Source organism: Salvelinus namaycush, unplaced genomic scaffold, assembly GCF_016432855.1.
Source record: "Salvelinus namaycush isolate Seneca unplaced genomic scaffold, SaNama_1.0 Scaffold300, whole genome shotgun sequence".
Taxonomy (NCBI): domain Eukaryota; kingdom Metazoa; phylum Chordata; class Actinopteri; order Salmoniformes; family Salmonidae; genus Salvelinus; species Salvelinus namaycush.
The window spans coordinates 235,173-248,196 of record NW_024059898.1 but is presented as its reverse complement, the minus strand read 5'-3'; the positions used below and the strand labels follow the sequence as shown (position 1 = coordinate 248,196).

The 13,024-nt window shown below is 46.2% G+C and overlaps 1 protein-coding gene across 1 annotated transcript in view; it reads right to left on the bottom strand.

Moving 5' to 3' along the window:
• Positions 1-740: 740 nt before the first annotated feature.
• Positions 741-13,024, bottom strand: part of LOC120039801 (72 kDa type IV collagenase-like) — a 28,067-nt gene continuing 15,783 nt past the window's right edge. The window contains exons 10-13 of the mRNA XM_038985175.1: positions 9,593-9,729; positions 4,052-4,211; positions 3,548-3,657; positions 741-1,787 (exon numbers count right to left, since the gene is read on the bottom strand). Of these exons, the coding sequence (XP_038841103.1) occupies positions 1,681-1,787; positions 3,548-3,657; positions 4,052-4,211; positions 9,593-9,729 (514 nt within the window). The 3' untranslated portion in view covers positions 741-1,680. The remainder of the gene's footprint in view (positions 1,788-3,547; positions 3,658-4,051; positions 4,212-9,592; positions 9,730-13,024) is intronic.

Genomic DNA, 13,024 nt, shown 5'->3' with positions numbered 1-13,024 from the left:
AACAAGATTTGTGACCTGTTGCCACAAGAAAAGGGCAACCAGTGAAGAACAAACTCCATTGTAAATAAACCTATATTTATGTTAATTTATTTTCCCTTTGTACTTTAACTATTTGCACACCATGCCAATAAAGCACCTTAAATTGAAATTGATTGGCTGAAATAAATGGTGTGAACAAGTCAAATATTCATGTTGAATTACAAAATGTATAATTTTGAAGCAACTTTACAAGATTGGATTAATGTACTTTAGGGTGGCATTCAATAGACTAGATATAGGGCCTAAAGAAAAGAAAACACAGAATACCCATAGAAGAATAAGAATAGTCATTGAGTTTTCTTTTCACAGCTTAGCAATTGGGGTCAAATTGTTGTGTTCATTTGTATGAAATTAACTAAGTCATATCTCAAGGGCAAAGGCATACTATGGCTGGCGTGATGACGTGCTCTGCTCAATAATAAAAACCACAACAAAGCGTTTTTCAGACCTTCATCCATCCACAAGATGTCACCTGTTAGTCAAATATGGCATTTACATTGACCACAGAGGTACTGGATGTAAGGGCCCTCAGAACGGCTCAACAAGGACCTGAATACAAATATACAGTATGAAGTGTACTTAAGAAAAAACGTTTTAGAACTACACCTATTTATAAACTATTAATTTACTGATTACAAATCGTGTGCTAGTAGGCTACAGAAGGGCGTTTCTCACACACACATACACACACACATTTAACATGTATTGACCATCCATCTTTATTATTTTACAGACAGAGAATGACACATTGCACAAAGCATTATAAAAAAGCATACGAATCAAAACAAAATTACCAGTATCAAAACATCAATACAAAAAGATTATTACACAATACTTCTGTGGTACTTCTCTTGTCATGACTCCATCATGCAACAACAAACCAGATACAGTCTCTAGGCAGCCCGTGCCTTTCATCTCCCTGTACCATCAGTGAAACAATAGACAGATCCTACAAAATGGAGAATTTGGTCTCCATATTTGTGCAGTACCCCTGTATAGTCTAATACAAAGTGCTAGCCCTATTTGAAGAATAAGGTGTGTCTATAAGTACTTACTTCTGAAAATAGTCTGAACAGAATGTAGAAAAACTGCATATCAAATATAGGATCATGCAAATAAGCATTTTCTATAAGCACCATTATCTGTCCAGACATATTGTGCAAATTCATATTTTCAACTGTATTCCACAACACTGAAATTACTATAGACTATTTCTCATTCTATTGCAGTATCATGTACTCTCTAGATTGCAGACATAGCAGTAAATATAGACAGCATTCATTCTTCAGATGATGCAATACTGCTCAGGTGAAGCTACATTTATATAGGAGAATATCTTCCAGTACAACACTGCCTGTCTCTATGTAGTGTGGACATACCTGATGTCTGAGTTTCTAATAACAAACAACGGGCTAAAGAGATCAAAGTAAATCTGCATCATCATAACACATAAACTGATAATATCACACAGTAATATAATACAAAATCCTGTTGCCTATGTTCAGCCTGTGTAGATGGTCCCACGGTGTGTTAGAGGGTGTCTTTAGTTTCTAGGCTAGGGTGCAGGATAGGCTGGTTGGATAGGGATGGGGGAATCAGTCCGCTGAGAGCTTAGCCAACATCTATGCGTCTCACTGTTGCTTAGTGACAACCCAGCCAGTCCTTTGTAATCTCGCCCAGTTTGACGATCTTCAGGCTACTGTCATCCATTTTGAAGTAGTGGGCACCTTTGAAGAAGTAGGTGTAATCTGGAAAACACAAACATTATGACGGGACAAGGTACATCAAAATCATCACATTCAGTGCATCAAATATACATCTAATTTCACCATGAGCAAGCCACGAGGCCTTACACACCAGAAGGGAAAATTCGAGCTGGTGTAAAATATGTCCCCTAGAAGCTTATATCTTAGTAACACACTATCGTCTCAGCCAGAGGAAGAGGACATGATGATGTCCCTCGTCTCCTCAGTAAAAACACCCAATCAGGAATCAGCGGTGGAGGAGCTCAGGCTAATTAGAATGAAGACAGAGGTACCTCTGTGAAGCAGCACAGGCTGGCTCTATCAAACACTGTTTCTTAGTAGGGAAGCGCGGTGTGTGATGTATAGTATATGTGTGTCAGAAGCAAGGGTATAAAAAAAACCCTGGTTAACTGCCACAGACTTAAGATTTACCTCCTGTGTTATACTACTTCCTCCTCTTTCTACTCTCTCCACCTGCCTCTGCTCTCTCTCCTTGCTCTCTCTCCTCCTACCTCTACTCTCTCTCCTTGCTTTCTCGCTTTCCTCCTGCCTCTACTCTCTCCTCCTGCCTCTACTCAGTCCTTCCACTCTCTCACCTTCTGCCTCTACTCTCTCTCCTTGCTTTCTCTCTCTCCTTCCGCCTCTACTCTCTCTCCTTATTCTCTCCTCCTGCCTCTACTCTCTCTCCTCCTGCCTCTACTCTCTCTCCTCCTGCCTCTACTCTCTCTCCTTGCTCTCTCCTCCTGCCTCTACTCTCCCTCCTTACTCTCTCCTCCTGCCTCTACTCTCTCTCCTTGCTCTCTCCTCCTGCCTCTACTCTCCCTCCTTACTCTCTCCTCCTGCCTCTACTCTCTCTCCTTACTCTCTCCTCCTGCCTCTACTCTCTCTCCTTACTCTCTCCTCCTGCCTCTACTCTCTCCTCCTGCCTCTACTCTCTCCTCCTGCCTCTACTCTCTCTCCTTACTCTCTCCTCCTGCCTCTACTCTCCCTCCTTACTCTCTCCTCCTGCCTCTACTCTCTCTCCTTACTCTCTCCTCCTGCCTCTACTCTCTCTACTCCTCCCTCTACTCTCTCTCCTCCTCCCTCTACTCTCTCTCCTCCTGCGTCTGCTCTCTCTCCTCCTGCATCTGCTCCCTCTCCTTGCTCTCTCTCCTCCTGCCTATCAATGATAGCAATGATGTGCAATGATGTCAGAGGGAATAAAACAGTTTTGGTTGTTTTAAGTAACGTCTTTGTTGTTGTAATTTCTAAACAGACGTGGCAGTTTCACCACTAAGGATTCCAGCTTTAAGGCCAGGTGCCAGTTCATAATGAGAGGACTGGCTGGGTCAGGTTGGGTTCTAACTGCCAGGAATGTAAGCCTGCAGCCAGTGGTGTGTCAGTACAGCTCAGACTGAAGCAGGAAGCAGTGCTCCCTCCATGTTCACACAGGTCCCAGCTACCTCTCTCTCTTCCAGTTGACATCTCTCTCTCTATTTCTCTCTTCAGTAGATATCCCACTGGGCACACACTGGTTGAAGCAACATTGTTTCCACGTCAGTTCAATGAAATTACATTGAACCAAAGTGGAATAGACGTTGAATTGACATCTGTGTCCAGTGGGTATCTCTCTCTATATCCCTCTCTCTACCCCCCCCCCCCCCTCTCTCTCTCTCTCTCTCCCTCTCTCCCTCTATCCCCCTGCTCTGTGTGTGTGGTGATGTCACTCTAAGCGATGTTCAATAAAGTATCTATTATACAGTATTGTATTGTAGTATGCTTACCGATGCCATTCAGACTAAAGGCAGAGTCAATGCCGTCTGGGATTCCATTCCAGGAGTCAGCGATGAGCTTGGGGAAGCCAGGGTCCATCTTCTTCTTGGCTTCATTGTACCTGGAGGGGCATGATAACACACAGAGGCCATGATATCAATGTTTAGTCATGAGTACATGATACTATGTTAGTCTGTTAGGTACGAGAAGATTGGGCCGTTTTGGTTGACAAATCACAGCAGTCATGCAAGAGTTAAGTACATACAGCAACAGTATCTTACATTATCCCTGTATTAGGTAAGAGCAGAGTGAGCTGTTTTAACAGTCCAGTGGAAGCTAAGGTCTCTAATTAAAAGCAGACATGGCTCAGCACAGCAGCACACCAACACATCAACACACAGTGACGTCTATAGAATTAGACTTTAAAGTAATTCTAATTCTATAGCGACGTCATCGTTACAATCCTGAGTGGATCAGACACAGGCTTTGGTAGGGGTTGTATTGTGGTGACTCACCTCCAGAACTTGTCTCCAGCGAACAGGTAGGTCTTCTGGCTCTTTCCAAAGGAGAAGGCTGCGTCAATGCCTTTCAGGTCTGTGGGCAGGCCTATAGAGGAGATTCTCTTGGGGTAGCCTTTCTCTATCTGGTCTGCATTGAAGATCCACATCTCATTGCCTATATAAGAGAGAGGAGGGGAGAGATGGCAAATGAGCACAGGTCAAGATGCTCCCAGGGAAGGGTTTGTGAGGATAGAGTTTCTCTAAACTGTTATCTTTTCACTAGCCACAGAGAGACAATGATCATAGGAGTTGGCAAGACAGCACAAACAGATCTGGGGCCAGGCTAACATTTGATCATATCTTGTGGTTAGGGAGGACTGGATAAATGATTGAGGAAATGTGACTCATAGCTTTACAATTGAAGGGCTGGATGGAAAATAAATGGTTCTGTTCTACAAGGCCAAGCATTAATCTTCTTAAATAGAGACACTATGTTTTGGAAGAGCTCTGATTTCATGGTCTTATAGGAGATGGAGTTGTCTAAAGGAGAATGGCATGCTACTACAATGCATGGCATGTATTATAAACCACTAATAACTACTTACAGTACTAATGTCCAAAATGTACAAACCACATACTAGCAGTATACTTGACTGAAATACTAAAAGACACACTTATGATTCTCCTAATGGTGAACTTCTTAGAAATAGGATGTTATTTACTGGAAATTGTCACAGCCGTTTAACGGTGATAGAGAGAGGAAACCACCATGAAAATGTCATTGTGTGTTTTTCTGATCAAGTCAATAAGCACAACAATGAACTGCATATATGCAAGCGTGTATTCCTGGATTGTTCTCCTGGGTATCAACAGTGAATGACAACTAATCTACATACTCTCCCATACATATAAAAAAAAACTGTATGTATGTATTAGGGTTGAATGGCGGGAAACCGGTTACCGAGATTTACCACTCCCTTTTCCCGGGATAAATACAGTAACTGTGAGAAACCTGTAAATTATAATAAATTATTTATATGAACAGCATGATGTGAAATGGAATTGTTAAATGATTTGCAATTTCTAAATCTGGCTATTCTACGGCCTCTGAATGATGAATCAACGCTCAGGGTGGGGACAGACAGCCCATCTCAGGGTGGGGACAGACAGCCCATCTCAGGGTGGGGACAGACAGCCCATCTCAGGGTGGGGACAGACAGCCCATCTCAGGGTGGGGACAGACAGCCCATCTCAGGGTGGGGACAGACAGCCCATCTCAGTATAGAACGCAGTTCACATGTAGACCTATCATCCCATCATGGTCACTTTTTTCTTGTGACAGGGAGGCCTACATTTGCTACAGCATAGTCGATGCTCAGTAATATAAAGACTGAATGCACCTCAAATTTACCCATCTCCATCTGGCTTTTAGGGGTCACCTTGTTTTTTAACAGTAAAGATAGAACATATTTTGTATTGCAGCTGCAGAGTTTTAAAACAGCCTGTCACTCGAATATCGTTGCTTTAAATCAGTGCACGCGCAGTCTTTCTCTCTCTCCATCAACTCCATTCAAAATAGATCATCCTGTTCTAGATTGATATACAGCCCTATATATAGATGTCCTTGCCTACCTCTATCAGGTAATACATTCAATGAGGTATTAACCTTATATTTAGCTAATTAATGATGGGTTATGCATAATAAGCTTATAATTTATAGCCTCTGTCTCTTGCGCAATATGCTAGCACCTCTGCTCCCCTGGCCTCCTTAAAAAACGGAGTCCCATGCAGGAAAAGCTAGACTAGAATAGCTTGCTGGACAATAGACAATTATACCAGTAGACTAATCGAAGAGGGACGCAAGCTCTTTTTTTGCTGAATGTTAAATACAGCAGCCAATAGAACTCACAGGTAGTTTGAAAGAAGAGTGAACTCACGATGGCGGTAGGTTATAGCAGTTATTTATTCAGACCCATAACCATTCAATCTTCATGAAGAGAAGTGAAAGCCTCCTGCATCTGATTCTGGTCCTATATTACTCAAGGATGTCATTAGAATGATGAAGATAAGGACATCAAAACTTATTTCATTTAACTGTTGAAAGCGAGGAAGGAATGAAGCGTCAGCCTACTAATTATACAAATTCCAAAATTAGAATCACATTTATAGGCTATACTTTAACTTTGTAGGCCACATGTGCTGCTTCAGAATTGCATGTTCTATTCCGCTTTATCATGTTTTGAATGAGGTGCGTAATTCCAGTCCATATAATACAGTATAATACAATACAGTACAGTAATACAGTTCACACTCAAAAAGATTAGCCTACGGGAGATAGTTTCATTTATCTACCAAAGAGAGCATATAGCTAGCTACAACTAATGGGCATTTATTGGATAACGGCACAATTATTTGGGCGTTTTTGGGTTTGGGTTCATTAAATGTATTTAATATTGTCACGTTCCTGACCTGTTTTCTGTTATTTTGTATGTGTTTGACGGTCAGGGCGTGAGTTTGGGTGGGTAGTCTATGTTATGTGTTTCTATGTTGGTTTAAGGGTGACCTGATATGGCTCTCAATTAGAGGCAGGTGGTTTTCATTTCCTCTGATTGAGAGCCATATTAAGGTAGGTGTTTTCACATTGATTGTTGTGGGTGGTTGTCTCCTGTGTCTGTGTTTGTCGCGCCACACGGGACTGTTTTCGGTTTGTTTGTTTGTTCGTTCGTTCGGTTTATGTAGTCTGTTCCTGTTTCATGCGTTCTTCGTGTCATGTAAGTTCTTATGTTCAGGTTCGTCTACGTCGTTTATTGTTTTGTAGTCTGTTAAAGTGTTTTCGTGTTTTTCCGTTTTGTTAATAAATATCATGTCATATCACGAAGCTGCATTTTGGTTCAATCCCTGCTCCTCCTCTTCGGATGAAGAGGAGGAGGAACGCCGTTACAGAACCACCCACCAAATCAGAACCAAGCAGCGTATGTTCGAGCAGTGGAATACACAGGACCACTGGACTTGGGAGGAAATATTGGACGGAAAAGGTCCATGGGCACAGCTGGGAGAATATCGCCGTCCCAAAGCTGAGCTGGAGGCAGCGAAAGCAGAGAGGCGGCGATATGAGGAGGCAGCAAGGAGACGTGGCTGGAAGCCGGAGAATCAAGCTCAAGACCGGAGATATGAAGGTACGCGGCTAGCAAGGAAGCCCGAGAAGAAACCCCAAAAATTTATTGGGGGGGGGGGGCTAAGAGGTAGTGGGCCAAGGGCAGGTAGGAGACCTGCGCCCACTTCCCAGGCTAACCGTGGAGAGCGGGAGTACGGGCAGACACCGTGTTACGCAGTAGAGCGCACGGTGTCTCCTGTACGTGTGCATAGCCCGGTGCGGGTTATTCCACCTCCCCGCACTGGTAGGGCTAGATTGAGCATTGAGCCAAGTGCCATGAAGCCGGCTCTACATATCTGGCCACCAGTACGTCTCTTCGGGCCGGCTTACATGGCACCAGCCTTACGCATGGTGTCCCCGGTTCGCCTACATAGCCCGTGCGGGTTATTCCACCTCCCCGCACTGGTCGGGCGACGGGGAGCATTCAACCAGGTAAGGTTGGGCAGGCTCAATGCTCAAGGGAGCCAGTACGCCTGCACGGTCCGGTATTTCCGGCGCCACCTCCCCGCCCCAGCCCAGTACCACCAGAGCCTACTCCACGCACCAGGCTTCCAGTGCGTTTCCAGAGCCCTGTTCCTCCTCCACGCACTCTCCCTATGGTGCGTGTCTCCAGCCCAGTGCCTCCAGTTCCGGCACCACGCACTAAGCCACCTGTGCGTCTCCAGAGCCCTGTACACACTGTTCCTTCTCCCCGTACTCGTCCTGATGTGCGTGCCCTCAGCCCGGTACCACCAGTTCCGGTACCACGCACCAGGCCCAAGGTACGCTTTGAGAATTCAGTGTGCCCTGTCCCTGCTTCCCGCACTAGCCTGAAGGTGCGTGTCCTTAGCCCGGTGCCTCCAGTTCCGGCACCACGCACCAGGTCTACAGTGCGCCTTATCCGGCCAGAGCCATCCGTCTCCCCAGCGCCATCTGAGCCATCCGTCTCCCCAGCGCCATCTGAGCCATCCGTCTCCCCAGCGCCATCTGAGCCATCCGTCTCCCCAGCGCCATCTGAGCCATCCGTCTCCCCAGCGCCATCTGAGCCATCCGTCTCCCCAGCGCCGTCTGAGCCATCCGTCTGTCCCGAGCCATTAGAGCCGCCCGTCTGTCCCGAGCCGTCAGAGCCGTTCGTCAGTCAGGAGCCGCTAGAGCCATTCGTCAGACAGGATCTGCCAGAGCCGCCAACCAGACAGGATCTGCCAGAGCCGCCAACCAGACAGGATCTGCCAGAGCCGCCAACCAGACAGGATCTGCCAGAGCCGCCAACCAGACAGGATCTGCCAGAGCCGCCAGCGAGCCATGAGCGTCCAGAGCCGCCAGCGAGCCATGAGCGTCCAGAGCCGTCAGCCAGCCATGAGCGTCCAGAGCCGTCAGCCAGCCATGAGCGTCCAGAGCCGTCAGCCAGCCATGAGCGTCCAGAGCCGTCAGCCAGCCATGAGCGTCCAGAGCCGTCAGCCAGCCATGAGCGTCCAGAGCCGTCAGCCAGCCATGAGCGTCCAGAGCCGTCAGCCAGCCATGAGCGTCCAGAGCCGTCAGCCAGCCATGAGCGTCCAGAGCCGTCAGCCAGCCATGAGCGTCCAGAGCCGTCAGCTAGCCATGAGCGTCCAGAGCCGTCAGCCAGTCATGAGCTGCCCCTCAGCCCAGAGCTGCCATTGATCCAGAACTGTCCCTCAGTCCAGAGCTGTCTCTCTGTCCGGAGCTGCCCTTCAGTCCGGAGTTGCCCCTCTATCCTGAGCTACCTCTCTATCCTGACCTACCTCTCGGTCCTGAGCTACCTTATCCCGGTGCTGCCCCTTATCCTGGTGCTGCCCCTTATTTTGATGTTACCATGTAAATTAAGTGGGTGTAATAGGAGGGTGGTCATTCTAAGGGGGAGACGTAAGCTGGGATTGACTATGGTGGGGTGGGGACCTCGCCCAGAGCCTGAGCCACCACCGTGGTCAGATGCCCACCCAGACCCTCCCCTAGACTTTCTGCTGGTGCGCCCGGAGTTCGCACCTTAAGGGGGGGGTTATGTCACGTTCCTGACCTGTTTTCTGTTATTTTGTATGTGTTTGACGGTCAGGGCGTGAGTTTGGGTGGGTAGTCTATGTTATGTGTTTCTATGTTGGTTTAAGGGTGACCTGATATGGCTCTCAATTAGAGGCAGGTGGTTTTCATTTCCTCTGATTGAGAGTCATATTAAGGTAGGTGTTTTCACATTGATTGTTGTGGGTGGTTGTGGGTGATTCCCCCCCAAAATCTAAAAACCTGTTTTCGCTTTGTCATTATGGGATATTGTGTGTTTAAAAAAAAATACAATTTTAGAATAAAGCTGTAACATTACAAAATGTGGAAAAAGTCAAGGGGTCTGAATACTTTCCGAAGGCACTGTATCTCAACGGTGGATGACACAACTCAGTCTCCCATACATACATTACCTGCAAAGAACACAGTCTTCTCCTCCAGTGGGTTCTCATAGGCAGCGTCGATGGTGACAGGGAGCTCAGGCCAGTAGGTGGCTACCAGCATGGGACCCGAAGGCTTGCCCCGGAAGTTGGTTGACCTGAATATGAACCTGATAGAGAGAGCAGAGAGAGGAGTTACCTACTGGTTCAAATCATGTAAGAGGGGGCAGAGAGGAGAGAGGGGAGAAAGGAGGGGGTCAGATGAAGGGAGAGTAGAGAGTAGAGGGCAGTGGGGAAGAGAGGAGAGGGTGGAAGGGGATAGGGAAGACGGGAGAGAAGCAGTGAGAAAGGGGAGAAGGAAAGAGGCAAGGAGAGAGGGGAGAGGAGGGAAGAGGGAAAGAGAGAGGGGAGAGGAGGGAAGAGGGAAAGAGAGAGGGGAGAGGAGGGAAGAGGGAAAGAGAGAGGGGAGAGGGGAAAGAGAGAGGGGAGAGGAGGGAAGAGGGAAAGAGAGAGGGGAGAGGAGGGAAGAGGGAAAGAGAGAGGGGAGAGGGGAAAGAGAGAGGAGAGGAGGGGAGGGGGAAAGAGAGAGGGGAGAGGGGAAAGAGGGAAAGAGAGAGGGGAGAGGAGGGAAGAGGGAAAGAGAGAGGGGAGAGGGGAAAGAGAGAGGAGAGGAGGGAATGGGGAAAGAGAGAGGGGAGAGGGGAAAGTGAAGGGCAGTAAGAGATGTGAGAGGGGAAAGTAAGAGGGAAAGAGAGAGAGGGGCAGTAAGTGAGAGGGAGAGTTTCAGCAGCCCAGGCAGCGAAGCCACAATAGCCTGATTCATTCAGCATCTGGTTCTTGTTAGGACCGGGGTTTATCGAAGCCAAGGGAACAAGACCCATCTTGCCCAGATTTCCAACAGGCAGCTGCATGAGCAACAACAGCAGCAGCAGCTCCCCAAGTCTTTTCCATTGACCTATTTTTCAAAGAGCCAGATATTTCTCAGATAGATAAAGCCTGTTAATGGTTATAAAATGCTATGCAGATATGGACAAAGTAGTCATATGATGATCTGCTATAGCAATCTATTCAAGGTAGAGGTATGTTGAATTAGTCCCACAAAACAAGCCAACCTGACCCTAAATCAGACAGGAAGACAATCCATGTCCACCTCTGATTGTGAGATTACAGGAAATCATATACCTGGGTCACAGAGATTCCATAATTTCACTCATTCTTGTCACATTCTGGATGCATATGTAATACACTTCCTGCATAAGATGCAGCCAGAGAGGTTAGAGAAACCTAGCTAGCAGGGCTGTCTGTGTTCAGTGTCTCAATCCCATACAGGTCCACCTCATCACCGGCCAAACCGGCCGTGATTGGGCCCAGCGTCGTCTGGGTTTGGCCGGCGTAGGCCATCATTGTAAATAAGAATTTGTTCTTAACTGACTTGCCTAGTTAAATAAACTTTCAATAAAACAATCACTAGGCCAGTGAACAGTGACAGTGTGCGTGGGTTCAGTTCAGTGGATTATTCTGCAGACTTCCCACTCAGCCCTGTGCTGAGACATTGACTGTAAACAAGGTGCTGAGCACACAGTGAAGTTAGACCACCAGCATGTCTTACTCATCCTTCATGTCCAGATCTGCTTTCCATCACCATGCTGAGACAGGAGAGATTAGAGAGAGGATTCTACCTACACCAGAGAGATTAGAGAGAGGATTCTACCTACACCAGAGAGATTAGAGAGAGGATTCTACCTACACCAGAGAGATTAGAGAGAGGATTCTACTTACACCAGAGAGATTAGAGAGAGGATTCTACTTACACCAGAGAGATTAGAGAGGATTCTACCTACACCAGAGAGATTAGAGAGAGGATTCTACCTACACCAGAGAGATTAGAGAGAGGATTCTACCTACACCAGAGAGATTAGAGAGAGGATTCTACCTACACCAGAGAGATTAGAGAGAGGATTCTACTTACACCAGAGAGATTAGAGCGGGGATTCTACCTACACCAGAGAGATTAGAGAGAGGATTCTACCTACACCAGAGAGATTAGAGAGAGGATTCTACCTACACCAGAGAGATTAGAGAGAGGATTCTACCTACACCAGCGAGATTAGAGAGAGGATTCTACCTACACCAGCGAGATTAGAGAGAGGATTCTACCTTCACCAGAGAGATTAGAGAGAGGATTCTACCTTCACCAGAGAGATTAGAGAGAGGATTCTACCTTCACCAGAGGGATCTGCTCTCCAAAAAGTGTTAGCTGGGTGACAACACTTTTAAACTGATGCACACTGTGTCCAGTCTAGTAGCCCTCCAGACTCCAGACATTACACTGACTCACTAGACTGGTGACTGCCCTCCAGTCTGTGACTTCCCTATTTATCTGTCTCTGTATTTTCACTGCTGCCTAAAAATAGGGAGAAGCAGAACAAAACAAAACAAAATGGATGCACAACAGAAATGAATATCCTAATGGGCCCTAGGCTATTTTTATTAACCTTGACATTGGTTGACAGCTCCATGAAAACAATTTTTTGTCCGAGGAAACGAAACGCCAATAACCTTAGTAGTCTCTATCCTAATCTTTGTTTATTGACTTGAGTCTCCATCTCTCCTCACTCTTTGTCTCTATATTGAATCTCTCCTCACTTTCTCTCTATATTGAATCTCTCCTCACTCTTTGTCTCTGTATTGAATCTCTCCTCACTCTTTGTCTCTGTATTGAATCTCTCCTCACTCTTTCTCTCTATATTGAATCTCTCCTCACTCTTTCTCTCTATATTGAATCTCTCCTCACTCTCGCTGTCTCTGTTCCATCTCTTCTCACTCCTCTGCTCCATGGCTCTGATAGCTAAACCATCTGGTGACCTAGAGCCAACAATGAATAACTAGGGACCAAAGTCATCCCACCACTGAAACCTGAGATACAGCCTAACTGGCCCTCTGAGTCCAGATCTCATGCAGCTATGGGTTTGGTACTGTAACTCCTCCATAGAGATGTCGAATCTTAATTTGATCACTCTTTTGTTGATGAGAATTTTCCTGCACAGCAGTTTATTCAAGTTTTAAAGAGGCTTCTAATGTTTGCAATTTCCACTTTAACATTTCAGACTCGATTTGCACGAACTTAAAATGTACAACCCCTACAAAAAATGTCCATTAACTATGATCCAAATAATTATTCACGTTTCCTTTTGCTTCAGGATTATTTCTCTACTGTAGCAAACTGGCTCAAATGAAGATCCTACAGCCGTAACTCCCTCCGTAATGGCATTTCCCTCCATCTGAGAGATACACCACATAATTATAGCTATCATTGAATATGTGTCATTGTTTTTATTATTATTATTATTATTTTTTTTTTATCCCCTTTTCTCCCCAATTTTCGTGGTATCCAATCGCTAGTAATTACTATCTTGTCTCATCGCTACAACTCCCGTACGGGCTCGGGAGAGACGAAGGTCGAAA